The following is a 27574-nucleotide window of genomic DNA, read 5'->3' as shown; positions in this document are numbered from 1 at the left end:
AACATACTCAGGATCTAATTTTTTTAATCTGTGAATAACTTTTCAGTACTCTAAGTACTCCTTCAAACAATATAAAGAAATAATGAAACTCTTGGCTTCTTCAGCCATCTTTTATCAAACTTGTGAAATACTAATCTTCCATTATGAAAATTTTTCTTTATATGCGGTTATCACTGCTTAAGAAATGTATCTGGATGCAAGTGTGAGAAGAGAAACATCTGAAGATACAGAAGTTATGCATATCATGTGATTCTAACCAATCTCTGTGTTTTGCTGGAGGAATTTTGCTTGTGTTTTTTGGTGTTGTAAATAAATTGCAGGTAGTATCACAGAATTATAGAATAGTTTGAGTTGGAAGGGACCTTTAAAGGCCCAACACCCCTGCTATTAGTAGAGACATCTTCAACTAGGTCAAGTTGCTGAGAGCCTCATCAAGCCTGAGCTTGAATGTTTACAAGGATGGGGCATCTACCACCTCTTTGAGCAACCTGTTCCAGTGTTTCACCACCCTCGTCAAAAACTTCTCCCCTATATCTAGCCTAAATCTGCCCTCCTTTACTTTAAAACCATAACCCCTTGTTCTGTTGCAACAGGCCCTGCTAAAAAGCTTGTCCCCATCTTTCTTACAAGCCCTCTTTAAGTACTGAAAGGCTGCAATAAGGTCTCGACGGAGTCTTCTCTTCTCCAGGCTAAACAACCCCAACTCTCTCAGCCTGTCCTCACAGGAGAGGTGTTCCATCCCTCCGATCATTTTGGTGACCCTCCTCTGGACCCTCTCCAAAAGGTCCATGTCTTTCCTGTGCTGAGGGCTCCAGAGCTGGACACAGTACTGCAGGCGGGGTCTCACCAGAGTGGAGTAGAGGGGCAGAATCACCTCCCTCGACCTGCTGGCCATGCTGCTTTGGATGCAGCCCAGGATGTGGTTGGCCTTGTGGGCTGTGAGTGCACATTGCCGGCTCACCTCCAGCTTTTCACCCACCAGTTCCCCCAAGTTGTTCTCGACAGGGCTGCTCTCAATCCCTTCATCCCCCAGCCTGTATTGATTCTGTGGGTTGTCCTGACCCAAGTGCAGGACCCTGCACTTGGTCTTGTCAAACCTTGTGAGGTTCATGTGGGCCCATTCCTTGAGCTTGTCCAGGTCCCTGTGGATTCCATCCTGTCCCTCAGGCATGTCAACCGCCCCTCTCAGCTTGGTGTCACCTGCAAACTTGCTGAGGGTGCATTCAATCCCACTGTCTGTGTCATTGATGAAGATATTAAAGAGTACTGGTCCGCTGAGGGACACCACTTGTCACCGATCTCCATCTGAATATTAAGTCATTGACCACTGCCCTCTGGATGCAACCATCCAACCAGTTCTGCATCTACTGAACAGTCCACCCATCAAATCCATCTCTCTCCAATTCAGAGAGAAGGTTGTTGTGGGGGTCCATGTCAAAGACCAGATAGGCGACATCCGTAGTTCTTCCCTTGTCCACTGATGTGGTCACTCCATCATAGAAGGCCACTAGACTGGTCAGGCAGGACTTGCCCTTGGTGAAGGCATGCTGGCTGTCTGGAATTACCTCTCTGTCCTTCATGTGCCTTAGCATAGCTTCTAGGAGGATCTGTTCCATGATCTTCACAGGGACAGAGGTGAGGCTGACCCTGGTAGTTTCCAGGGTTTTCCTTGCTACCCTTTTTAAAAATGGGTGGAGTGTTTCCCTTTTTCCGGACTCTAGGGACTTCACCTGACTGCCAGGACTTTTCAAGTATCGTGGAGAGTGGCTTGGAAAGTACATCAGCCAACTCCCTCAGCACTCTGGGATGCATCTCATCAGGTCTGTGACTTGTGCATCTTCAGGTTCCTCAGGTGGTCTCGAACCTGGTCTTCTCTTACAGTGGGAGGGACTTTGCTCCTCCAGTCTTGCAGTCCATCCACTCTAGAGGTGTGGGAAGAGAGTTGGCCAGTGAAGACTGAGGCAAAGAAGTTCTGAGTACATCAGCCTTTTCATCATCTATTGTTACCAGTCTGCAAGTCTTGCTCATCAAGGGGGATACACTTTCTTTGACCTTCCTTTTCTGGCTGACATACCTGTAGAAGCTCTTCTTATTATTCTTTGCATCCCTTGCCAAGTTCAGCTCCAGCTGTGCCTTGGCCTTCCTGACCTCATCCCTACACAACCAGGCAGTGTCCCTGTACTCATCCCAGGATACCTGTCCCTGCTTCCACTGCCTGTGCATTTCCTTCTTACCCTTAAGTTTGACCAGCAGGTCTCCACTCAGCCATGCTGGTCTCTTGCCTTCCTTTCCTGATTTCTTATGTCTGTGGATTAAGAGCTTTTGCACTCTGTGGAGAGCATCCTAAAAGAGCGCTCCATGGAAAGCGTCCTTAAAGATCTGCCAGCTCTGTTCTGCTCCCTTGTCTCCAAGTGCAGCTTCCCAGGGGATCCTATTGACTAAACTCCCTGAAGAGCTGGAAGTTTGCTTTCCAAAAATTCAGGGTCCTGGCTGTACTCTTTGGTTGTCCCCTATCCCTCAGGAGTGTGAACTCCACCAGTGCATGGTCACTGCAGCCCAGGCTGCCTCCAGTCTTGACATCACCAATTAGCTCACTTGCGTTGTTGACCAACAGGTGCAGTATGGCATCCCCTCTGGTAAGGCTGTCGATTACCTGGCATACGAAGTTATCCTCCCTGCACTCCAGGAGTCTCCTGGATTTCCTACAGCTCGCCGTGCTACTTTTCCAGCAGGTGTCAGGATGGCTGAAGTCCCCCAGCAGGGTGAGAGCCTGCGAGTGCAATGCCTTCTGTAGCTGGAGTGAGAAGTCTTCATCAACAGACTCCCCTTGATCGGGTGGCCTGTAGTAGACACCAGCCACAAGGTTCCCTTTGTTGCCTTGGTCTCTGATTCTTACCCACAAGCTTTCAACCTGCTTGTGGCTATTCTTCAGAGAATTCAGCTCTTCACACTCTATCCATTTCTTGATGTAGAATTTAATGCCTCTGCCCTTCCTTCCTTGCCTGTCCCTTCCAGACAGTGTGTAGCCATCAATAGCTGCACTCCAGTCATGGGATTCGTCCCACCAAGTTTCAGTAATGGCAGCCAGGCCTTAGCTTTCTAGCAGCACAGTGCCTTCCAGTTCCTACTGCTTGTTGCCCACGCTGCGTGCATTGGTGTAGAAGCACTTCAGCTGGGCTGTCAGTCCTGTCACCCTCTTAGAGGAACACCCCTTAGTTCCTTTGAGGTCTTTTGCTGGTGTTTCCCTGTTTGCTCTTACTACCTCAAGAAGCCCCTGGTTCATCTCTGTAAGACTTCAAGTGTGCTGCAGTGTAGCCAGCACAGCTCAGAGCAACAGGCTGAGGGCCCTCACTAGCACACTGTCTCTCTAACCTTGGCATGTCATCCCACAGCTTGTCTCGGGCAAGCCTGGTATTATCCCCCTTCCCCTTCAAGTCTAGTTGAAAGCCCCGTCAATAAGCCCTGCCTAGCTTGCAAGCAAAGACCCTCTTCCCCCTTTGGAAAGGATGGAAAAGCATGGAAAGGATTGTTATTTGCTAATAAAAACAGCTAAGTATTGAATTACCAATATTTAATTAGATGCTGGAATTGTAAATCTGGCTTTACATTTATATACAGTGATGAAGTTGAAGAGCATGCTGCAAGAAGTATGTAACTAAGTTTTCTGTAGAAATAGATGTTAACCAGTCTTCCTCTAGTTTTTTTTAAGACTGGCTTGGTTTTTTCATGTTCTAAAAATCCACCTAACAGTGAACTAAGAAATAAAATCACAAGCAAAACCACATTGGAAACAGTGGTGAGATTATAGAGTAGAGCTACAGCTGTAATGTAATACAGCTACCGATGTAATGTAATATTTTAATTTTTTTATGAGGATGTGATAAGGGTCTTGCAATTTCCTGCCATTGAACTAAAAAATCATTATGTTCCAGAGGTGTCTAAAAACCGTTTCAAAATTGGAGTCTAAATAGCTAGGTATTGGCATATCATAAACATATCTTTGCTTTAGCAAAAACATTCCCAAAAGTGCAGACTAGAACTACAAGCCTTGGAAATCAATGTTTTTTAAGGTCTTCTAATAATACAGTCTCTTTTTCAGTATTTGGGGTGAACTTTCTTAACTTGCTCTGTTGGTAGTGATATTACTCTCACTTCCTCAGGGTAAAATTCGCTGGGTTTTTATTGCTACAAAATAGGAATTTAAACATACTGAGTTTTGTTGATTTTAGTTCAATTTTTACCTTAAATGTCACACTATTTTGTTACAATTCAATTTTTCAAACTTTGTATATTTAAATTTACCTAATGTATACCATATATGCAGCATTCAGGACTTTTTTGTTTCTCACTCTTTGTAAAATGTGTATTTTATTCAAAGACTGATTTACAGCTGCAGATGGAAGCACAGCGCATTTGCCTATCCCTGGTTTATTCAGCTCATGTAGACCAGGTTCGTGAATACCTGAAAGCAGAAAAAGAGAGTGCACTTTGCAGTCTTAAAGAGGAGCTTGTACATAGTCATCTACAAGAGATGAATGATCTTAAAAAAATGCATCAGCTGGAGCTCCAGACATTGAAAATTCAGCAAGCAGGTAACTTGACCAAAACTATGGGAATGAAGGTCTTGATATGAAAAATAGTGTCTTTAAAAGAAAACAAGCACAAGTGTTTGTGCATGTAGCTCTCCAATTGAAGTGTTTTTGTACCAAATTGTTTGGTACATTACAAGTAGTCTATTACTCAGAGTACTTAAAAAAAAAACCCACCCCAAAATAATAATATTTAAAAAGCAGGAATAGGGAGTATTACAACTCACGTTTTGCTCTTTGTATTAGTTCAATTAATTGTAAGGAACTATAGAATAGATTCACCTATAAGGTTGTATTCCTTACTGAAATACTAAGCAAATGCATCAACAAAATATTTTCAGGCTTGTTTCATCCTCTGTTCTTTGAATTCCTGCATTGACTCCCTGCCCACATTAAGTAAGCTTCTTCGCTACTACTTTTTGTCTCAGTGAGCTTTTATGTTACCATGATGGTTTTCTATCACTACTTTTTGTGTCATTCCATGATTTGCCCTTGTGTCATTTTTTTGGCATAAGTTCTTTGCTCTCCAGTATGTTTGTGTAAATTTTGATCTTTCTAAGGTCACTAACACACAAAGCCGTTTCTTATCACTTACTCCTTTTGAACATGCAGTTCTACTATAATAATTGAATCTCTCTGTGTGATGGAACAAGAAAGAGGGGAACAAAAAACTATGTCTTTCTAAGATTAGAAGAGGGAAAATTCACTGAGGCAGGAAATTAGATCTTTGAAAAGTTGTTGTGCATCTAGTGTTTAAAAATAATATGAATAATCTGTATTCATAGATGATGAAGTCAAATCTACACAAAGACTTATAGAAAAGCTGAATGAAGCTGTAACTGAGGAATGTTCTAGGCTTTTTCAGGTAAGACGTAACAAAAAAACTTTTTTAAAATGGAAATTTTGAAAATGAAAAATTATGTGTACAGTGAGTCATCATATTTTTCTACCTAATTTTTAACAGGTTTTCTTTGCAGCTTTTATCTTTGCATTGATCTCAAAAATAGAGACTGCTAAACGTGATCTTCCAAAATAACTTTGCAAGGGTTTTTGTATTTTTTTATCCTAAACTGTTTTATGTCCTTGTCCAGCAGTTGTTCTGTCTTATACCAACTCTTAATCTTCTATCTAATGTTCATCTTATATCTGCTAGTTAGGAAGTATTTTTTCCTTGCTTTATGTCTCTGGTTATTTGGTTTAATTTGGTTTTTGATTTAATAGTGGTCTGATGTCACACACATATTGACACACAGGGCATCACTTTCTCATATCTGCAAAAATATAGTAATTTCTTTCTTAGCTGCAGCATATATTTAAGGACTTAAAAGTGTCTAAGAATCTAACAAAATTGCTGTCTGTATTGTTGTCGGTAACTAAATATTATAGTCAAAAATTGAAGCTTATTTTTAGTTTGTATTCTAGTATCAGCTACCAATCATACTATTTTGTCATATCTTTTTTTGCAGAGTACTAGTAATCAATGGCCCTTAATGGGTACTTTTTGACTTACTAAACTTATTTCTGGATAAACTAAGCTACTTTCATCATTCATTTTAAGCCATGTTTTTCCAGTCTTAAATACTTCAAATGATTGGTTGGTTTTGGTGGAGCTTTTTTTTTCCCTTCTTTGCTGGACTTTTTTCAACACGTTTTGGGGAAAGCGTATAGCAGAACTTTTTTGCTTGAGAGCCAGCATAGGAGTGGGGCTATGCTGGGTCTGACTAAGCAGGACTCCATGATAGCTCACAGAATGTAGCAACTGACTGAGAGTCTTTGGCATTAGTTGTTTCACAGATGGGGAGAATGCTACCGATCTGTATGATTCCATGTTGAGCTTTTGGAGAGATTATGATTTTACTTTTGTTAAGTTGAATTCGGTGTCTGTGGAGTCCAAAATCTTTACATAAAGAATCCCACTGTGTGCTCTGAGCAAGCCATTTCTTTTCAAGTATCATTTATCTTCAGAAATCATACGGATAAATCCTGTGTTTACCTACTCATTGTAAATATGGCAGCTATTCTACTGGCTACATAGCACCAACAAACATGAGGCATTCTGTTTATGATTTGCTTTAGTTTTCTTCTGCCTTCCCTTTTATCCTATTTGTTCAGTACTTAAGAACAAGATGAATTGTAGTCTCTAAAAAGATACACATTTCTGACTTAGGGAATCCTTCTTCCAAGTGAAATTGCAGTTTACGACAGTGAGACATTTACAATGTAATTTTGCTTTCAGCATTAATAAAGGAAGCCTTTCTATGCAAGATTTTAATACTGGGCAGTTCCAAATTAAATAGCCATGCCAAAATATATGTATTTATGTTTTAGCTGAAAAGTCGTTCCATACCTATTTCTTTTATCAGGAATTTTAAAGATTGTCTAGATTCTTATGACTCAGCAGAATATCTATGCCATCATTTCAACAGAAGATAATACTTACAAAATACTACTTTCCATTCACCATGTTTCTTGTTTTCTTTGTGAATTGTGATTGATAAATTAATAAACAATTCTTCACCCTTTTTTTTTATTTCATTTGTTGTGCAGGTTTTGTGTGACAATCAGAATGAACATTCTTCAGCTTCTGTAGAAGTTGGTGATGGGGAACAGGATATTTTTCATAGACCTACTGCTGTGAGAGAAAAACTGAGTGTAGAATTACCAATACATAGAGGTCAAGCTCAAGGTAATGGCATTGTACTATCATGTGCCTAAATAGCTGCTTTAGAGATTTCCTCACTATTGTGAACCACTTATTTTTTTATTATTATTAATATTTTCTTGTGCTGTTCTCACTATAGTGGAAATCAGTGAAAAAAGTTTTGGGGTTGTTTTTTTCCTCCTCCTTTTGTAGAAGAAGCTAGTAGCTCTACGAAAAAAATCATATATATCAATACTATATAAAAATGCTTCCAAAATTTAGAAGGGGCCTCACTTGTTTCAATAATATGTAATGTTTATCAGATAATTCTTCGGTGGAAAATCTGTGAACAATTCACTGTATTAAAATTTATGGTAAATTTTTTATTTCATTTTTTTTAAAGTCCCTGGTTATCTCTGTAATTTAGCTGTGCAAGAGCGTATGGATGCACTTTTACGCAAAATAATGGAAGAATACAGTAGGCTGAAAGCACTTCAAACACAGCTGATGAAGGATTGTAAACAGGTAAACTTTTTATAGCATGTGAGTGTATGAGCATTTGAATTTCCTCTGTTGCATGAATTTCCTCTGGATGAGCAACGAATGTGTTTGAAGTTGTCTTTATGTGTCCTGGTTGAGTGGCAGAGCAAGGCAACAATTTGATAAAATGCAGAAAGCTGCTTCCCATGTCACAGAATCATGGAATGGCTGAGGTTAGAAGGCATCTCTGGAGTTCATATAATCCAGCCACTTGCACAAAGCAGGATCAGCTACAGGAGGTTGCCCAGGACTGTCTCAGGCTGAAATTTGACTGTCTCCAAGGATGGAGACTCCACAATCCCAGTGGCAACCTTATCTTCTTCAGGGTACACATTCCCAGCTCTCTCCCCATTCTTCATCAGTTTGTCTATGGGCAGGTAACGGGAGGTGGTGTCAAAAGGTTAATCAGGTATGATTTCCCCTTCATAAATCCATACTGACTACTCCCAAATGGAGTATCTTCTTGGCTTCATGTGTTTGGAAATGGTTTCCAGGACTATTTGCTCTGTCACCTTCCCAGAGATCAAAGTAAGGTTGACTTGCCTGTAGTTCCTCAAACCTTCCTTTTTTCTCTTCTTGAAGGAAGGAGTGATTTTTATCTAGTCCTCGGAAAGCTCCCCCAGTCACCATGACCTTGGAAAGATAGTTGAGAATGGCATCACAATAACATAGATGAGCTCCCTCAGCACTCCTTGGTGTATCCTATCGGGAACCACCAAATTGTTCATGTCCAGTTTGTTCCCTAACCTGATCCTCCTCCGCCAAGGTTGTCTTTCTTGCTACAAACTTTTACACTTATCTCAGGGGCCTGGGTTTCCTAAAGACAAATTTTATCAGTATATGTGGAGTTAGGTATTTCCATGTATTAAATAGAGTACACTAACCAATTACATCTAGAGATGGTTGCAGGTCACATGTAGTGATGGATATAAGTGTACAAAAAAATATTTGTATGTGAAAACTGCATCTTGGGTCTGAGGAGGATATTAGTTTCTTCTTCTCATTCTTGGAGTCAGAGGAATTATAACTTAACAGTTTATATCCAGAGAGAGGAGTTTGAGATTTACAATGGACATTCTGCACAGTCTGATCAACTAGCTATAAATGTATACATTCAGGCTGTAACATGAAACACATAGTTACATTGGTTACACTCGCTTATGCATTGTCTACCAACCTTACTTACATGTTTACAGTTAATATTTTTGCATTATTGCTAGACAAGTTGTTGTCATTTATATTTACTTGATTATTTTTTAGGTCAAAGAACCATGGCTATCTTCTTCAGAAAGTAGGAAAGAAGAAGCACCTAGCCATCTGGAAACAAGAAAGCAGTGTCTGCAGACCCCTTCACAGGGTCTAATGGGTAAAAAGATGCATATGCTGTTTTTAATGTATGTATATTCAGAGAGAGAGAGAAGACAATGACTTTAAATTTTAACTGGTTCATACCGTACTACAACTTGAAGCACATAAGAGGTTTTTGCAGATTTTATGTATTTAAGTATGATACTCTAATTTTCTTAAACCTCTAAAATATCTTGGAATTATATTCTGTGAAACAGTTTTGGTTTAGTCTTCTTCCGTTTTCCACAGTTAAAGTTCTGTTACCCATATCAAATACAAATTTTCAAAATGGAAGATTAAGTTATAATTATTTGTTATGGAAAAGTAATTATTATGATATCAGAAGAAATTTTTAACTACAGTAATTATTCAGCCCATCACTTAATAACTTGGGAGAGAGTTAATTTATACTACTGTAATTTATTCCCACCCACCCCTTCAAATAACTTACATGTAGATCCTAAGATTCAAGAATACTGTTCAAAGGAGCTCGAAAACCTTAAAACACAACTTGAAGAACAGCATGCTCAGGAACTGGAACACCTCCGGTCCTATTTCCAACAGCAGCTGAAAGAAAGTGAAGAGAGGAATACTACAGAGATTGTCCATTTGAAGGATAAGCTTCAGAGTGCTGGGGTATCCTCTGACCACATGAGGTATTAATTGGTTCTTTAATGCTTATAACTTTGCACTGCATACAAAAAGAAATATTTCAAATAACCATTTGTGTAAAACTACATGTTTTACTTTTTTGAGTAATTTATAATAAGATAAAGAAAATAAGAAAAATAAGATAAAGATAATAAATTTTTTAAAAAGATAATAAAAAATAAATAAATAAGATAAAATAAAAATAGTAAGATAAAGAAAATAAATAGATAATAAAGGATTTGAGAAATTCTTTATAAAAGCATTACTCTTACGTTGTTTTGTTCTTTCAAAAGTTGTTAAGTGTTATGAAGAAACTACATAAACATTGCAGACAAGTAGTGCAGCATTGAGAATTTATTACATATTTATAGTTAATAGAGGAAGATTTGATAATTGGAATAATGCATAAATATAATTTCATATCTCTGGGCTTTTTAGCAGTAATTTCAAAACTTCCAACTCAACAGACCACTTTTAACCCTTGAAACTCCAGGCATCTTTACATCTAAAGAAACCTCATGTAGCTTAGTTGCATGAAATTGTTGATTTTCTAGAATGATATGTAGCAATAAATTTTGTGGCAGAGTTGAGGTCCACTTAACATGTTCTGGCTTTCACCAAGTCCTGGGCCATGGGACATACTCATCAGCCTCCTCCTGGCCCTGACCATTGTGGCCATTCAAACGTGAAAGAGGTGCAAGTGTCTTGGGGGGATCCTGACAACTGTGGAGCGTCCTTGTGTTCCCTGGTTCTTTCACTGTTGTCTTGGATGTGTTCAAGGAGTGGTGGGTGCTTTTGATTGTGTTCTATTCAGTGTCATCTCTGGTTTCCTGTTTGTCCATTTTTCACCCTCACAGTCCTTCCTTTTGTTTCAGTTACTATACTACAGCTCCACTCAGTTGCTCTGCATTTTTCTTTCATCTGAATTTCCCTCCTGTGAGAGAGAACTATGAGGGTTTGTTAGTCAGACCAGTGCCCAACTGTAAAAGGGAAATGGGTAGACAAAGTGGCAATAGGAAGTGCTACTAAGAAGGGGAGAAAATTGTCTAGATGTTTCTAGAAATTCTTAAATATTTTATATACTCACCACAGTATTCTCTTAAAAAGCAGGAGGACTGTGGTAGGATAAATCCTTAGAAGCTGAGAGAACTGAAGATAAAAGTGTTTTCCTTCAACCATGACCCATCAGAACCCAAACAGCTGTTTTTCCCTTATTGTTTGATCACAGCCTTTTCTCAGCCATCTGTGTTTTTCTAACTTTTAAGCTGTTTTCCTTTCATTCCTTAAAATATGTTTCTAGACTGGAGGTGGCAAGTAAAATAACCATTTTTTTTTCCTCATATGAATTAATACTTGTATATACTTGTTTTGACGTGAATAAGAGATCCAAGTTCTACAAATGTTTATGCATCTGTAAGACTCAGGCTTTATATCATTGTTTTCCACTATCTGCCTTGTAGAATCAATATGCATTTATTAGCCAGAGCTCAGGTTTAAGGGACTGTATGCCTTCTTAATCAATTATTTTTTAATCCTTTTTTTAAAAAATACAAGCTATGAGCATTTTCAAAATACATTTTGTGAAACTGTATACTGCTGTATGTGTGTTGGCCAGGACGAGTTATCAATATTCATGTACGATTTCTAAGTTATTTTTAAATGGGTAGTAGTTAGTGTTCTGATTTAGTCCATGATAACTATTCACCTAAAATACTCAAAACTCATTTTACATATGTTTAATGAGCATTTAGAACAATTATCAGTATCTGTAAGCTAACAGATGGAGAAAAAAATTCCCATTAATATTTACATTCTCTTAGCTTTCATACCTGAAGTTCAGGTTTTAAACATTAAAATGAAACTGGGGTTTTACAGGAAAAGTTCCTAGATCAATACATAAATTAGTTTCTGATAACCTAGAATGGAGGTCTGTCTCCTGACGTCTCAAACCTGAACATGTCTTTCAGTGCTGCAGTCAGTAACCTGTTGAATGATCTGTTACATACTCAGTCTCCATACCTGGTTTGTTGCAGCATCTTTTAAACTAGGATCTAAGTAGAAGTATAGCCGTGGCCAAGCCTAAGAATTTTTCTGTGACGTTTTCATCTGGTGGTATATTCTATTGCAACATCAGAAAAGGCGAAAAAATAAAAAGGAAATCAGTTGCTACTGTTCATTAACCAAATGAAACATGAACGCTAAAAATAACGTGTTACTTTTTGTAGTTAAAAATGACAAAAATTCTGTAAAATTACCACTCTGGACTCCATTTCAGGATTATCTAAACCAGCTCTCAGATTTGAGCAGGAGAAAAGCTTCATGATCTCTGTAAAACCCTAGTGTAGTTAAGATTGTAAGTCTCAAAGACAATAAACTTACCTTGTAACTTAATCTATTTCGTACCCTGTCCTTTAGCAAAGGATTTGTGTCTTTGTGGTACCAGATCACAAATACTAGAGGAGAGATTCTTTTTTCAGGTAGTTTGATACTGTATCTTACCCTTTTGGCAGTGTATTTCTGTTAAGTATTTTTAGTATGTAGTGAAAGGTGAGCTAGAGTTTTGTGCTATGTGGTGGTGTTTCGGTTTTTACTGACGTATGGCACTCTGACAATATAGAGCAGTTCTGCTGGAAAAGACAGTCTCAATATATTTCAGCATGTTGTTATCTAAATATAAAATGCGTCATACTGGATTTCTAACTGTTTTCATGTGTATGCCTCATCTATATAACTCAAGAAAGAAGCAGTACACCTGTTCATAAGCATCCATTTAAGAGAATCGAAATAAATATAACCATGTTCTAGGTGTTTTTATGGCTTCATACACAGAGCCATTCTGGTTTCTTTCATATCCTTATGATTCAAACAGGCACTTTTGTCTCCACCTTAACTGCATATAGTTATTGAGCGTGAAATAGTCTCAAGCAGCTTTAAATAAGTTATTTGTGAATTCTTGGCAAAACTGGTGTCAAGATGTGTTACATTGAGAGGAAGAGCTGGCATTTGGAAGGCAGATGAATTATAAAGTTGAGTATATGAAATTAATGGCCTTGGAGTAGGTGTGTTCTGAAGAAAATATTTGCTGTCTTTAAATATATATAACATGTATGTATATTCATATAATGCATATTTGAATAGAGGGAAAAAAGATATATTGAAATACTGATATTTCCCCCCCCCCGCTTCTTTTACATTTTTAGTGTATCCACAGATTCACAAATAAAGCTAAAAGAAGTCTTCAGGGAAATGAAGCGCACTGAAAATCTTCATCAGCAAAGAACAAACGAAGCACTGGAGGTATCGTATCACTCAGTTGACAGCTAATATACAAATGGGCAATATAATTTGGATGCTTTGGGTTGCAAGATGAAATTTAAATATGAACTAGCATTTGGTAGTGGTAAAGTAATTATCAGCTATACTGTTAGGCAGTCCATCTTAGAGGAAGAAGATTTAAATTTTGCTGAAAAACATTTCTGGAAATTATGAGGAATAAAGCTTGCTCTATTGTTTCTGGGTTTTCTTTATTTTATTTTATTTTATTTGTTTCTTTGAAACAAGACATTTGGTTTAGGCTACTTACTGAAGTGGAGAAAAATTAGTGTTCAAATTCTGGGATTTCTTCAGAAGTCTAAAATATTGTAACTTTTCTTTAAACACTAGTTATGGAAGAAGAGCAATTTAAGTGAAATCCTAGCACTTTTTAAGTATAGAGTGCACAGTTTTCAGAAAAAAAATTGAAAAAGTAATCCCAAAGATCTTAGAAACCAAATGCAAATGGAAAAGACTGCGTACATTCCTCCCCTAATACTGATGGAAACCTGGCTCAATGATGCTGCATTTTGAAAAATAGTGATGCTGTTTTATACTATGATCCTGTGCTTTCTTACCTGTTTTCTCTGCATTTGACAATTCAAATAGTGCTGGAAGAACAGTTGTTGCAAACTCAACTTTTAGAACTAATTTTGAAGTGGAAACAAGGCAAAGTTCTTTGCCTGGTTCTTTTATGTTGTGGTACAAAATTATGTGATTACATGAAATGAAGATAACCTAATTGAGGAAAAAAAATATCTCTCAGGTTGAGACTTTTAAAACTAATGAAGTAAAAGCACAAAAACCATGATCTGAGTTTTAATGGTTTTCTTACAGCTTGCTAGTGAAATTGAAATGCAAAATGATCTGGATGATGTTCAGTTGCTAGAAAAACAGTACCAAGAAAGATTAGAAGAAGAAATTGCAAAGGTATTATTTTTGTTTTGTTATTTTAAAATATATTTTAAAAATATTGTCGCTTTCATTTGCCGTTTCTGACAATTCAGACAGTTGCAACAGCATATCTGATTCTGAAAGAAGAAAGTCTTTAAAAAAAGATTTCTGAAATATTTTGTCTTTTTTTAGTTGTCTCTCCTATTCCTAACTCATAATTTCTGTTCATGTAAGGGGTGGTGGTGGTGTTTTGCTTTAATACTTCCAAAAAAATAGACAGCATGCAACCATACTTGACGTTAGAATTTATTTAGACAATCCAGAGGCTTAGAGAGTGAATTTCTTGCTACTTTAGGCTTAACAGCTAATCAGTTCAAAAGATTTTGCACTTTATAGTTTCACACTATTTTCTGATTATATTTTATTGTGCTTTTTAATATACTGTGTAAAATGTATACTTTTTATTTGGATCTGGTGACCTTTCTCTAAAACATGAGAACTAAACATAAGATTTTATAGGTAGAGTATATTAAATTGTTTGTGGATTTACTTACTTCTTGACTTCCAAAAATTTTTCACTTCTCTGCAGAATGAAAAATTATCTCTGCTTTCATTATATGATGGTATCAATAAAAAATAAATTAACATAAATTAAAAAAAAAACCCCAAACCAAAAGGAGTACTTAAAAAGGTTTTCAGTCACAGTTAGTAAGAATGTTATAGCCAGCACTAGATGATGATACTAATTTAAGTAATCCATGTTTCTGAAGTAGAAGTTCCATTTCTCTCATGTGCTGCCAAGAAAACCCTTCTTCATGAGAAAGCAAAGTACATGATTTGCTAGGGTTTTGTTAAGGCCTGTTTAAGTTCAAAAGACATACTCACATTTTCTGGAAAACAAGAGTTAGGTGTTTTCAAGTGTAACACTTCTGTATTTATTATACTACTTTTTTCACAGTTTTTGTAGCTTATGCTATAAAACTAGAAAAGAACTGCTCACATGATTGGCAAAGGGATTGGTTGTATTGGAAGGAGATACTTAATGATTCAAAAGTTACTAGCTTGTTGTAACTGAAACTGCAGCTATTTAATGCCAGTAGAAGTTTCTTTCTGGTCAAGTAAAATTCCTGTGCTGAGTATCAAGCACATGGCACTGCTGTCTTTATACAGCCCAAAATTCCATGTCAGTGAAATATTTACAAAGGTTGCCTGGTTAGACAGAGGAAGCTTAGCACAGCTGCACTTACGTCAGTATGCCAGGACTTTTAAAATTTACCTTATGAAATCTTTCTTAAAAAGAACTAGATAATTCGGTGCTAAATAATATATTTTAATTGAAAATAGCATCATAGTTTATTAAACTACACTAAATACAGCATGTCTGTATTTTAAGATGTGACTGTTGATGAGATTGACAAGATGTTTATGTTCTTTTACCTTTCTGTTTTCCTATGTAAAAAAAAAAAAAATCATAGTTCAGAACTTCTAGTACTTTTAGATATATATTATTGATGATCAACAATGAGATTCCTTCAGCAGTAGGAGATGCTGTGAAGCATAAACTAATACAGTTTTTTTCTTATTTGTTCAGGTTATTGTGTCAATGAGTGTAACGTTTGCCAAACAGACTGAATTGTCAAGAATTGCTAGGCAGAAGGAAGAAGAAAAACAAGCACAGACTGTACATCAAGATGGAACGCATTCTGAAATTAAAATGCAGTGTAGTGAAGAAGAGGTTGACGGCCATCTTAGAAAAGCAACAGAAAAAGACAGTAAACATGAAGAAGAATTGAAATCACTTTGCAAGGAACTCTCTGAAGAGTCTGGTGAGATCAACTCGCTTGTAGAACAGCTTCATTCTAATAGCAAGCCTGGTTGCATATTAGGACAGACCACACATGAATCAATGATTTCTGAAGAACTTTTTTCCCATGTGAAAGGGCTTACGGCAGAAGAAACACCGGTAAGCATAAAAAAACCAACGTAATTGAATAATCTTTCTAATGAATTTACAATTAATTTCAATGAGAAAACTGCAAAGAAAGAAATTAAGGTGAAAATTCTGTTTAAATATTTCCCTTTCCCTTTCAAAGGGTTGACAACTTCAGACCTAAATTATCTACCCTTATTTCCTGTGTTCCTCCTGACTTATTATGCATTATGCTGTGCTGTGAGGAAAGGAATATGACATTGAAGGAGGACTATTACATGGAAATAGATTATTCTATTTCATGGATAAAACTGTATTGCAGGCAATAAATTGTATAAAGACTTTTCGTAAGCTAGGTTATATTCTAGTGTTTATACAAGGAACAGGTTAAAAACAGTGATCAAAGAGTTTGAATTCCTTGTGATAAAGGATATCAGCTGAACACAAAATTTATAAAATAATATGTAAAATACGTATTTAGCATTTCACAAACATGGGGTGGGGGATAAGGTGTGGAATAAATGTGGTAAAAAGCAGTCATAAATTTTGACTTCACAATTTCATCCTAAGCTTAATGTTTTTTTTAATTTGGCACTAGTTGAAGCAAAAATTACGCTTTCAAATTTGTGTAACAGTTAAATATTCTGATCTTGTATTATCTTAATAGTGATATTATCTTAATAGTGACTAAACTGTAATATTCCTGTTTTGTGTGATACTGCACTCTAAAGCTTCTCTTGTTGTACACATGCACACTCAAAAGCATGTATGTCTGCCACTGCATTTCCTGTTGAGATCCCTGCTAGCTAAAAAGTGTAAGAGTTAACACTGTTCACAGTTATTTTAAAAAACTTGTCTTTTAAATGGAGAATAGTTCTAAGCCTGGACCTACCAAGAAGCAGTCAACAAGATAATGCTTTTGTGATAGCTACTTTATTTTGTGAAAGTATTTCCTAAAATTTATTTACATGTTTACTAGAAACTGTAATTGAACCTAAAATGCTAAAATAGTTCCAATATTTCAGTGCTGCAGTGAGATTATGGCATCAGACACAGAAACATCAAGTCAGCTGTTATTATATGAGGAACGTTTGGAAGACATGCGACAGGAGCTAGTACGGCAATATCAGGAACATCAGCAGGCAACAGAGTTATTGAGACAAGGGCACATGCAGCAAATGGAACGTCAAAAAGAAAATCAAGAGCATCTCCTAGCAGAGCTTGAGAGTCTTAAAGTGCAATTAGCTGAGGTAATATGGGGTTTGACTCAAAGAATTAACATGGGTTGACAAGGAGACATATTTATTTATACTGTACCTCTCTATATATTGAGAGGCATGCACATATTTACTGTTACTATTACAAAATTACATGCACACACACACATCTATTTGTGTGTGTGTATATACAAACACCTATATGCATGTATATATAAAAGGCATATTTCTTTAATCAAAGCTCAGTCAGTGATGGATCAATTTAGACTGCTGCCAACCTGGAGGAAGCCTGCAGTGCTGCACAGCAGCCAGAAGAGTGAGTGAGTGCAGATGCCATTGTAAACCATGCCACCTTCCACATATATGGCCCTGTGTTTTATTTTTATGGGAGATGAAGTCCTCACTCACTGTTGGAATGAAACAAAATCTGTGGGGTTTGGTGGGAAACTCCGCTGTTTCTTTGCCTTTTTAAATTTAACTTGCTGTCACTCTGCATCTATTCAAAGTCTATAGTAAGTATGCTAATGAAACTCATTAATTTATCTTAATAATTAAGTCTTCAAAAATATTGTCATTTATAGACTTGTCTTCAAGGATTCCTTCCCTTGAAAGACAAACAGAATCCAGAAGAATCTGCCTTGCTCTGATTTAATTTCAACAATGTAACATTACAGAAATGCACATGGAAATAGTAATTAGTGAACTCTCAAATGCACATGGAAATAGTAATTAGTGAACTCTCAAATTCTTTGATTTCACAGTGGAGTGGAGCTTTAGGTTCCTTCAGACCTTATCTAAAGGTTCAGAACAGACCTGGTTCTGTTCTGTTTAAGTTTGGGCTCAAGGAGTTGGGAAATCTAGAGCCAGCCACCTGTATCCTAGGTGTCTGTTTCTCCTAGCTGCTTCGTAGGTGTATTTCTATCGCTTATCCTGATAATCTTTCCTTTCAATGTATACATCCTTTTTCCTTTTACCTCTTTGACAATTTGCAGCTGTGTCTTTCATCAGGGGTTACAAATTCCTGAAACTGAGGAAAAATGTTAAGTAGAACTTATGCTGCTGGCTTTTCTCCATTTTTTAATGCCAAGGATGGTTTATCCATAGAACCACATAGGAATGTATGCATTGCGTTTAAGCCACGAACACTTCTAGCTCTTCTGAAACAGAGCGTGTGTAGGCTTTTTATTAAAATTACTTACTTTATCTTTTTTCTTTCTGTAAAACACATACTATAGCATGTAATACTTAGAAATGAACCTTGTGATTTGTATTGTCACCACTGTGTTTCACAGAAAGCATACAAATTGCATGAAAATCTTAAAGAAAGTGTAAGATACCAAAAGTACTTATTAGCTGTATTCCATTCTAGAAGTATTTCAATGTCTTTGTAACCACTTAAAGAAGTGGACTGAAATTTTATTGTGCAAAATACGGAAAAAATTAGAAGTGACAGGACTCACTAATACTCAGAAGCTTAAAAAATTGTGTGTGCCTCTATAACACTTCTTTCTTAGCGCATCTCAATGGAGAATGACAGCCTGGTTGTAGAGAGAGAGAGAATGCTTTTAGAAGAACTGGAATCATTAAAACAACATTCTGTACCCGGAAAAGAGAGGCTGTTTTGTGAGCTACAAAACAACAGCACACAAACAGAGGTAAATATGGACTTTGACTTTCTTGGCAGCTGTGGCATGTAAAAACAGTAAGATTAAGATTCCTTTTTTCTGCTACTCTTTTATGTAATATATTTTCCTAAAAGATGTTGGTTATTGCTTGAACAGAGCAGGTTTAAGAATCAAGAAATGGTACTGGTAGACATAGTTTTTTACTTCAGGTAAGCAAAAGCTAGTCTAACAGCTTGAAGATGGGGATTATTACTATAGCTATTTGCTCAAGTAAACTCACATTTTCATATTGCTATAGCAACACCCAACAGAAAGTAGATGGACTGTTTAATCATCATAACAAAGTTCTTTCTAACAGGACCTGAGTTAGATTTCCTGGTTTGTTCTTATTTATGTTTTAGTTAATTTTTCCATGTAGGAAGAGTATTTCTTGATTTGTAATTTGATGCAGAACTTTTATTAATAAAACATAACTAATTGAGGTTTTAAATTTCATGTTCTACTGCATATAAGAAGAATATGTTGATTCTGGCATGAACAGGATTTCTGTCCTTTTTGTCTTCCCTCCCTCTGCAAAAACTTACTCAGAATGAAAATGAAAACCAAAACGATGTGAGAGAGCAGATCTTTGAGGATGAAGATGGAGGAAGAAAGCCTGATGAAACATCTTCAGCTCTTCTTTCTAAAGAAAGGTGCTTAGAACAGTTAAGAAAACAAATGTTGAGAATCACGTTCTTGTTGCTAAATTAATAATATTTGTAAGCTTTATTTTGACAGATGATAATGGCACTTTTTATTCTAGATAACCATATTTCTAAGTTTATATACTTTAGATTAAACAATGTTTTATTTTTTATCAAGCCTAACAATGTAGTGGCATAGAAGATGAGACAAATCTTAACCTATTTTACTGTATCTTTCATATTACACACATATAGAATCATATACGTGATTTATACACATGTATTTGTATACCCATTGCATATACATATATGAAATAAGTTTTTATATGTTTATATATAAAATACATAATTATTTTTATTCTATATAAAATAATATAATTATTGTATTTGAGAATACCTTTTGACTGTTTGGTAACTTTTTTGACCTGTGTAGATGAACAATCTTTTTAATTGTCATTTTGAGAAAAGAGTTTATAATGAATACCAGGCAAATGTAGACCTCTGTTTTAAAATAATAACTTGATAAAATACCAAGATAAAAGTACAAATATTAATAAATAGTTTGACTTCTTACATATTTTGTAAAAAGAACTGACTTTTACCACAAATGTGCTTTTAGTACTTAGGTATATCATGTGGGTTTTACTCTTACAAAAGAAATATTTTTTTTTTTCTTTTTTTAAAAAAGAAATTTTACTGTGTCAACTGCAAATCTTTCCTGGTTACAAAGGTGTATAAGGGATAAAAAACACTTTGAAAGCAGGGGAAAATCAAAGGACTGATTAGTTTCTGTCCTGCAGGCGTGTTTTCCAGAAGGCTAATGAGAAACTCATGAAGATTCTTCTAGAAGTTGTGAAGACAACAGTGGCCATAGAGGAGACAATTGGTCGCCATGTTCTTGGGTTACTGGATCGGTCTGGGAAAGTCCAGCCTTCCAAACCAGCTGGATGGGACACAGAGACAGAGGAGTCAGTAAAACCCTGTATCCGTGTGGGATATGAAAAAGGTACTGTTTGTACGGTTTTCTGTTTCATAACAAGTAGCTTTCGCGTACTTACATTACATATTTAAATAACCTTAGTTTTGAAATTTTTAATTAATAAATTAAACTTTTTTTAAAAACCCTATTTTTCATTTGAATGCATATGACATCTCTGCTTAAGAGACAACATTTCAGGAGTCGTCTGGGTCATGCCCCAAACCAGTTATGACACATACCTAGGGTTCTGTTGTAAAGCCTGCAACAGAATGGGAAAGTGATTGAGGAATACAAAACTTAATATGTTCTTGTTGAAGGAGGTGAAGAGAATGAAACATAGCTCCATGGCATCTTGCACCAACTTTACACCTTCCTCTGCACATATGGGGAATGGGAACTGGGTGTCAAAGGCCATATCTCTACTAGTGCATTTAATGAACATAGGGATGTTGCTGGTCACTCTGGCCAGCTGACGTGGGACAGCCTGTATATATGCTTGTGGACTTTCTTAGCCTCCTAAAGAGGGTGGTTGCATGCAAACAGCCTTTCGGAAACAGTTCCAGGAACTTTCTAGCTGCCAAGCCTTGCCCATCAGCTGTTTGGAGGAGTGCTAGTTGGCACAAGCCTAAAGGAGTATTTTAACGTTGTACTTAATTGCTTACCAGTGTCTTAAGAAATCTCCCAGGCTCTTTTTAATTTCCTGTGATTGTACTAGGGGAGCGTCCGTCCATTTCTCTTTTGGGTAAGAACAGGCGCTCTGATGCTCTATCATATTGCCATTTAGGTACCCATGGTACAGAAGCCAGTGTAAGGATGTGTACATTCATCCCGGGTCTTATGGGGAGGCAATGTGCAACAGATCAGGCTAAAACACATTACACATCTGGTTTTGGCTGGAGTTTTAACTATTGTGAATGAGAAAAAGAACTGGAAGTCAAATACTACGTTTCATTATTAAAAAAGACTCTACCACAGAGTAATAATACAAATCGTAAATGAAGATGAACTCTTTAATTCAAAATGTAGATTATTAAATATTGTTAATTCCCTCTGGGTTTAAATATAGGTCACATTAAGCCTTGGGGGAAGTTAAGAAAGGATGTATGACTTGTAGCACAGTGACATCTCTCTCAGTTGGTTACTCAAAAGGTTATCTGTATGAAATGTACACAGCTGTAGTCTAAGGATTCCTGACTTTTTCAAGCTAAAAGCACTCTTATGCCCATGTAGTACTGTTGTTTCATTAAAAAATCTCATAACTTTTGTTTTCTGCACATTTCACTATAATTAATTGTGAGGAAAATTATTTTTTGAAAACTCAGACTTTTGAGGGCTTTGCCTTTCCCCCAGATTTTAGATTGGAAAACTAAGCTGCTGACCTTAATTTTTGATACTTGTCCAGGAGACCTTAAAGATTGAGAATATCTGCTGCTGTAGTTGAAGGAATCTCTTCTTTCAAAATTGAGTATTCTTGTACTTTACTTTCGGGGTGGGAAATTAATAGAGTTTGCTTATATTAAAGCGGTTCAAAGCATCTTCAACCACTGGCAACTATTTTCCATGCGTCTCCTAGCCAAACGGTAAAAGGAGCAATGACCAGGCTCAAAGTTTACCGGCACTTCCTTTTATATTCTGAGGTAGTCTTAAGTTTTGTGTAAACTGCATCTCAAATAAGTTTTCTATAATAAAACCAGCAGTTTATAAATTTTGTGTTCTCAGTTTTTAGTCAGAGGTGTGTAAAAAGCATTGGGGTTTTCACAACATACATTGCCCAAAGAAATAAAAATGCGTTCTGGTTAAGGCAGTGATCACAGGCCGTCACAGTTACATGTACCACAGTTACGTGGTATTACCTAGTGCATTCAGTGAACCTAGTTCATAGTTATATCATGCCTATCCACAGAACATTGCATTACATCTATGTAGAAAAACACAGTTAAGAGTGGCTTTATTTGGTATTTTAGGATGGGCATAATATAGACTTATGCCTAGCTTTCGTAATACTGCTGTCTAAACGCACAACAGGCCCTGTAATTGGAATGTATTGTTAATTTCCTGTGAAGTCTGGTGAAAGAGTACTCTCCTGAATAGAACTATTCCGTTCTGCTAGTTGTGAAGGTTGACTGTTTAGCTCTTGCATTTTCTATTAGTGTATTTTGAAGAGGCATGTAAGGATTCATTCTTTTGTAACAAGGCAGTTTGTCTGTTACTGTAATGCCCCCCTTGGTATAGAGTGGTTCACATACCAGTTGTTTATTCTGGTATTCTTTTTTGTATCTTCACTTACATTCAAAAATAATTATGAAAGGAAGAGAAGAGTGAAGAAAAGAGTGAGGATTAAAGAACACCGAAGCTTACAGTGGCTATAATGGGTGAATGTATAGTTTGTAATGTATCCCTGAGGTTGTATTCACAGTTGTTTTTGGGTTTTTTTTCTTTCAAAAATGATATAACAGCATCCTTGCTGTGTACATAGTTCTGTCAAGGCGGTCAGACAGCCATAGTAGCAGTCAGAGTGTTTCATCAGCTGAAGTATTTGATCCATCTTCAAATGGAATTAGATGACAAATTCTATTAGTGTTTTCAGCAACAGGACTGTTGTTATTCATTTCTTATACTTCCACTGAATGGCCTGAGAGGACATAAGCTTTTAAAATTTTTTCCCCATTGTTTTCTGGAAGAAGTGGGTAGACACTACTTTTGTATTTTAACCTGTGCGTGTTACTGTATTTTCTAACACCTAGCCAAACAAATCTTCCTTTTTAATTACTTAGGAAATTTGTAGCAATAAATTTTTACTGATAAAAATCTAATAATAAAATTAAAACATAATGTGTTTAATAAAGTGAATTCTCTCTGACCTTCTGAATGTAACCCATATTTATTGACAAGCAAAATTCAGCATACTGTTTTTGCTGAGTTTCAGCATTTTAAAAAGCTGAATCATTAAGGTCACATACCTACAACCACAAACTGATTTATAGACCATATAGAAGTTTATCTGGGACCTTGCTGAGGTTATTGGCTAGCACAGGATTTTATTTCTAGCAGAGCGAGTAAAGTTCAAATGTCAGTCATAAAACATATCATTGGAAGTGAACAGCATGTGTGCAAAGCAATACAGTGAGTTAATTAAATCTGGAGATTTGGCCAGAAATCATCATGACAGAGCCAGCAGGCTTTGCTGTTCTCCTCCCTCAGATGTTGTACCTGGGGTAGAGGGACTGCAGTAATGCAGGTTGCTCTGGACAAACCTGTGCAGTTAATGGCATTGCCTGAATGTTGCACTGTCTTACCTACTTTTTGAGCTCCTTGTTTTTGAACAGTGTACCAGAAACAAGGTAGTAAATAGCTTTATACACTGTAATTTTGTTTTCAACTTGTAACCTCTAATCTTAATTCCTCAGTGAAATCCCAGGAGTAAACTGAGATACTAGCTCTACATGATGCAAAGTATATATTGTTTCATAAATGTCAATTGACAGCTCATAAACAATTTCTGTACCTGAAGCTTCTGAGTAAGGACTGCATAATTAAGCACTTTTCTTAAGGCTTTGTGGGCCATAACATCTGACATGCTGAACTGCAAGCTTTGTGGCAAAAGAAACAATATGAACCTTTGTTGTTTGGGTTTTTTGTTACAAGGAGAGAGTTTACACAAGAAGACATTTTATTTGGGCTAGTTATATTCTATTTATTATTTTGTGTCAACTGAAAAAAAATAGGGGGACAGACAATTTGGTTTTGTTTCTGTTGGGGTGGGGGATTGAACAGCAGTATAAGGATTAGTAAAATGGGGTTTAGGCATTCAACTGTCAGGGGCAGTTAGTCAAACTTGACAACATTTCTATTTCTTGCTTCCACCACTGAAAATCTTCTGGAAAGATGCTGTACGAAGATGCTGTGTACTAAGACCTTTTCAGGGGAAAAAGATACGGAGATTTTTACTTTGCAGTTAAGACAACATTTAATGTGAACTCTTATTCCTAAGTGCAACTTTATAGAAATTATAATATGGGCATCTATATTTATCATTTGCCATTGATTTTTCTATTTGAGTTGTCAACCCTACAATATAAGCAGAATTATTACAGGTTTGGTGTGCATTTGATACTTTCTGGTTTTCCTTTTTTATCTTTGCGAGTAGTAAAGTTTCTATGTCCCAAATTATACTTTAGGTGACAGCTCTCTTTTTCTTTCCTAATTTTTTATAGTTGTATTTCAGGTAAATGTTTTGTTCTGAGAATTTTCATATAACAAAATTAGATTTTACCATTGATTTATTTTATTTTTATCCGGAATAAATGGAAGGAAATTACAAAAGAACTGACATAAGCAAAACAGGAGTTTAAGATCTTGTCATTAGTTCTCGGAGGCCAAAGTGTACTGCTGTGGTCACTGGCAAGAAGAAGTAATAATATTAGTGATACTATTAATGTAAGAGATATATTCCGGACCTGGCTTTTAAAAGATTACATTCTGAGCAGGGATCAATATTTTTAAGTTTTTCTCTAAAAGTTTACAGTCAGAAGTTCAGCTGATTTTGCAACAGACTGCACATTTGTGCAGTTATTTTTTATATGTTTATTTTTGTATTTGATACACAGTCATCATGGCACAATTCAGCTGTACCTCTCAAGCAAATAATTTACTAAAATATAAGGGTTATAGGACATGAATTATGGGTTACGCCTGAGAAGGAAAACAGGAACGTTACATAATTTGTACTCCATCAAGAAAGAATTAGATTGTGCAATAACTAATATGTCGTTGTTATATCTTGTTTATAGCTGTGCTAGTGTGCTAAGGGCTTTTATTTTGTGCGATCTCTGAAGCTAAGCAGGGTCTTAGGTGGTCAGATGGGTGGCCTCCAAAGAGCATGAGGTGCTGCAGTAAGTGTGTCGGTGGCTCAGTAGGGAATATGTTTTCCTTCGACTCAGTCTTTAACCAATACTTTGGCACAGCATTTGGAAATACTTCCGCTGCTGGATGGCCATCTTAAATGAAGGTCCTTTCTATTCTGAAGGTATTAAAACTTCTGCATTACTATTGATATTTTGAGACACCCAGAGTCAACCCAAATTGGGTGGTGAGAAATCAGAAAGCTATTGAATAAAAAATATGAAATTGCTCATTTTGCAGCCTTCCTTACACTGCAGGAGGGTGGAATATTAGGATGTTATAGGAAAGCCTTTATGCCATAGAAACCTGTTGCAAATATTTAGTGTGCTGGCAGAAAATGACTGCCAGGGACTGCTAGGGTGACTTCACTACAGTAGTTTGTGACTGAAGTTCCAAAGTGCAGTACTCAAAAGTGCTGTTAATCCTGTGTAGATAAAAGGTATCCATGTGAATGTATATTCTGTTCATCTGGGGTTTTGTCCCATTCATGCATATAGTGTGCTTCTGTTTTTTCCCTTTGGAGTGTGAAAAAAGCTTGTAACATTTTATCCCACATACCTAAAAGGAGATATGAAACACTAATGATATAACTAGAAGAAAAAAAAATTACTAAATGCATCTGCATTTTAAAAAATTCAGCAATTATATGATAGAAGTAAACAAAATAAAACCTTTCTAAATTAAAATTGTTTGTTGTATGTGGGTTATATATAGAGCTGCATCTATAGTGAAATAAATGTGTAGATATTATTATCAGAATGTTTGCAGGTATAAAGGTATAGTAAGTAAACCAGGTGGTTAATCATGTTGCAACTTGTTAAAAAAAAAAACAAAACATGAAAACTAGGAGTCTGACTTTCTTGCTAGGTTCAAACAACACCAACAGGAGGACTTGTATTTCCAATGTTATTTGCATGCCTGGCTAAGAGGCAAGAGGAAGTGTAAGGAAATTGTATCCAACAAGAGTACTAACTACATTTTTAAAGGCAATTTGTAAAATTGACCTACTATAATTTCATTTCAATTTCTGTAACTAAACAAACTGTTCCAGTTCGGCAGTCACAATTCATGGAGTAACCAGGAACTTAAATTCAAAGATAAACCCAGTATTGCGACTTTATTGCTAAACAGACATTGGCTGTTCTTAACTTATTTAGTCATACTGTTTTTTCCCCAAAATAAGGTATTTTTTTGAGAAAACCTTAACCGAAAACAACATCTATTTGTTTAAAAACCACACCAAGACATTTAATTTATTTTAAATGTATTTCAGAAATATACTTAATTGAAATAAACTGTCATTTTAAAAAACTTTCCACAATAGCATTTATTTCTGACATTTCAAATCTAACGACTTAATGACATAACACTTCATTTTTAAATGTGGATCAACAATAGTTATCTACCATAGTTATCTATCATGATGTACTACTGCATTGCTATTTCATACTGAAAGTGTGATTTTAAAACATCTCAGGAGTTTGCTGTCACTTGTCTTGCTTGAATACTGCCCTGAACTCTAAACATGGCAAATTTACTGTTTTCTAGATGAATTGCTATCAATTTAGTACTGTGGGCAAACTTTGTGTCTCCTGCTTTTCGGACAGAATGGATAATGCCCTTACCCTGAACCAGACCTCAGGAAGATTGAGAAGTAGGCAGGTGCCAGGTGGCCCATCAGTAGGGACAGCTGCAGTCCCCCTGCACTGTACTAGATTTGTTCAGCTACCCATTTTAATCACTTTTCAGTTCACTAATAATAATGTTGAATTTTGATGTTCTGTATTCTAGTCTGTTTGTCCTGAGAAGTTGTCTGAATTATGTGTGTGTCTTTCCCTTCACTCGCTTGAGTCTGTGCGTTTGAATCACTAACTGGAACAGTTTTGTGTTAATGCACACTAACGTTAGGTGGGCGTTGTTAGTGACTGACAGTGACTGTCTGGTTTGTTTTCTTTTAGCTGGTTGTATTTTAAAGACAATCTTGCAAGTCATTATTGCAAGTTATTCAAAGAAGTAAGGGTTACTGATAGTCACAAAGTTTTGAAGATGAGCCTCAGAGCCCAAAAGCATACTCAAAAGGACATCTAAAATATTCTCTGTTAGTATCTCCTTTTCTCTTTCCCTTCTGCTTGTTTTTAGTTAACACATTGTGTATCTTGTTTGTGTAAGTTTTAGTATGCAATATTTCCCTTTCTGTGTTTGTGACCAATAGAAATATTTTAATCATTTCATGACTTGTCTTTCTAATCATAACTCAGATGTAG

General features: G+C 36.3%; 1 protein-coding gene across 1 annotated transcript in view; it reads left to right on the top strand.

Annotated features, from left to right (window-relative positions):
• AKAP9 (A-kinase anchoring protein 9) overlaps window positions 1-27574 on the top strand; it is a gene marked incomplete at both ends in the record, with an annotated part of 122282 nt that overhangs the window by 50901 nt on the left and 43807 nt on the right. Inside the window, 13 exons of the mRNA XM_082014838.1 lie at window positions 4379-4592; window positions 5375-5454; window positions 7137-7275; window positions 7658-7755; window positions 9031-9136; window positions 9575-9773; window positions 12969-13065; window positions 13918-14010; window positions 15566-15937; window positions 16930-17154; window positions 18636-18776; window positions 19335-19438; window positions 20230-20435. Coding sequence (XP_081870964.1) covers window positions 4379-4592; window positions 5375-5454; window positions 7137-7275; window positions 7658-7755; window positions 9031-9136; window positions 9575-9773; window positions 12969-13065; window positions 13918-14010; window positions 15566-15937; window positions 16930-17154; window positions 18636-18776; window positions 19335-19438; window positions 20230-20435 — 2074 coding nt within the window. The remainder of the gene's footprint in view (window positions 1-4378; window positions 4593-5374; window positions 5455-7136; window positions 7276-7657; window positions 7756-9030; window positions 9137-9574; window positions 9774-12968; window positions 13066-13917; window positions 14011-15565; window positions 15938-16929; window positions 17155-18635; window positions 18777-19334; window positions 19439-20229; window positions 20436-27574) is intronic.

This window comes from Phaethon aethereus (genome assembly GCF_964289735.1).
Source record: "Phaethon aethereus genome assembly, chromosome: 2".
NCBI lineage: Eukaryota > Metazoa > Chordata > Aves > Phaethontiformes > Phaethontidae > Phaethon > Phaethon aethereus.
The sequence above is the reverse complement of the archived record's forward strand: the minus strand, read 5'-3'. Positions and strand labels throughout refer to the sequence as shown.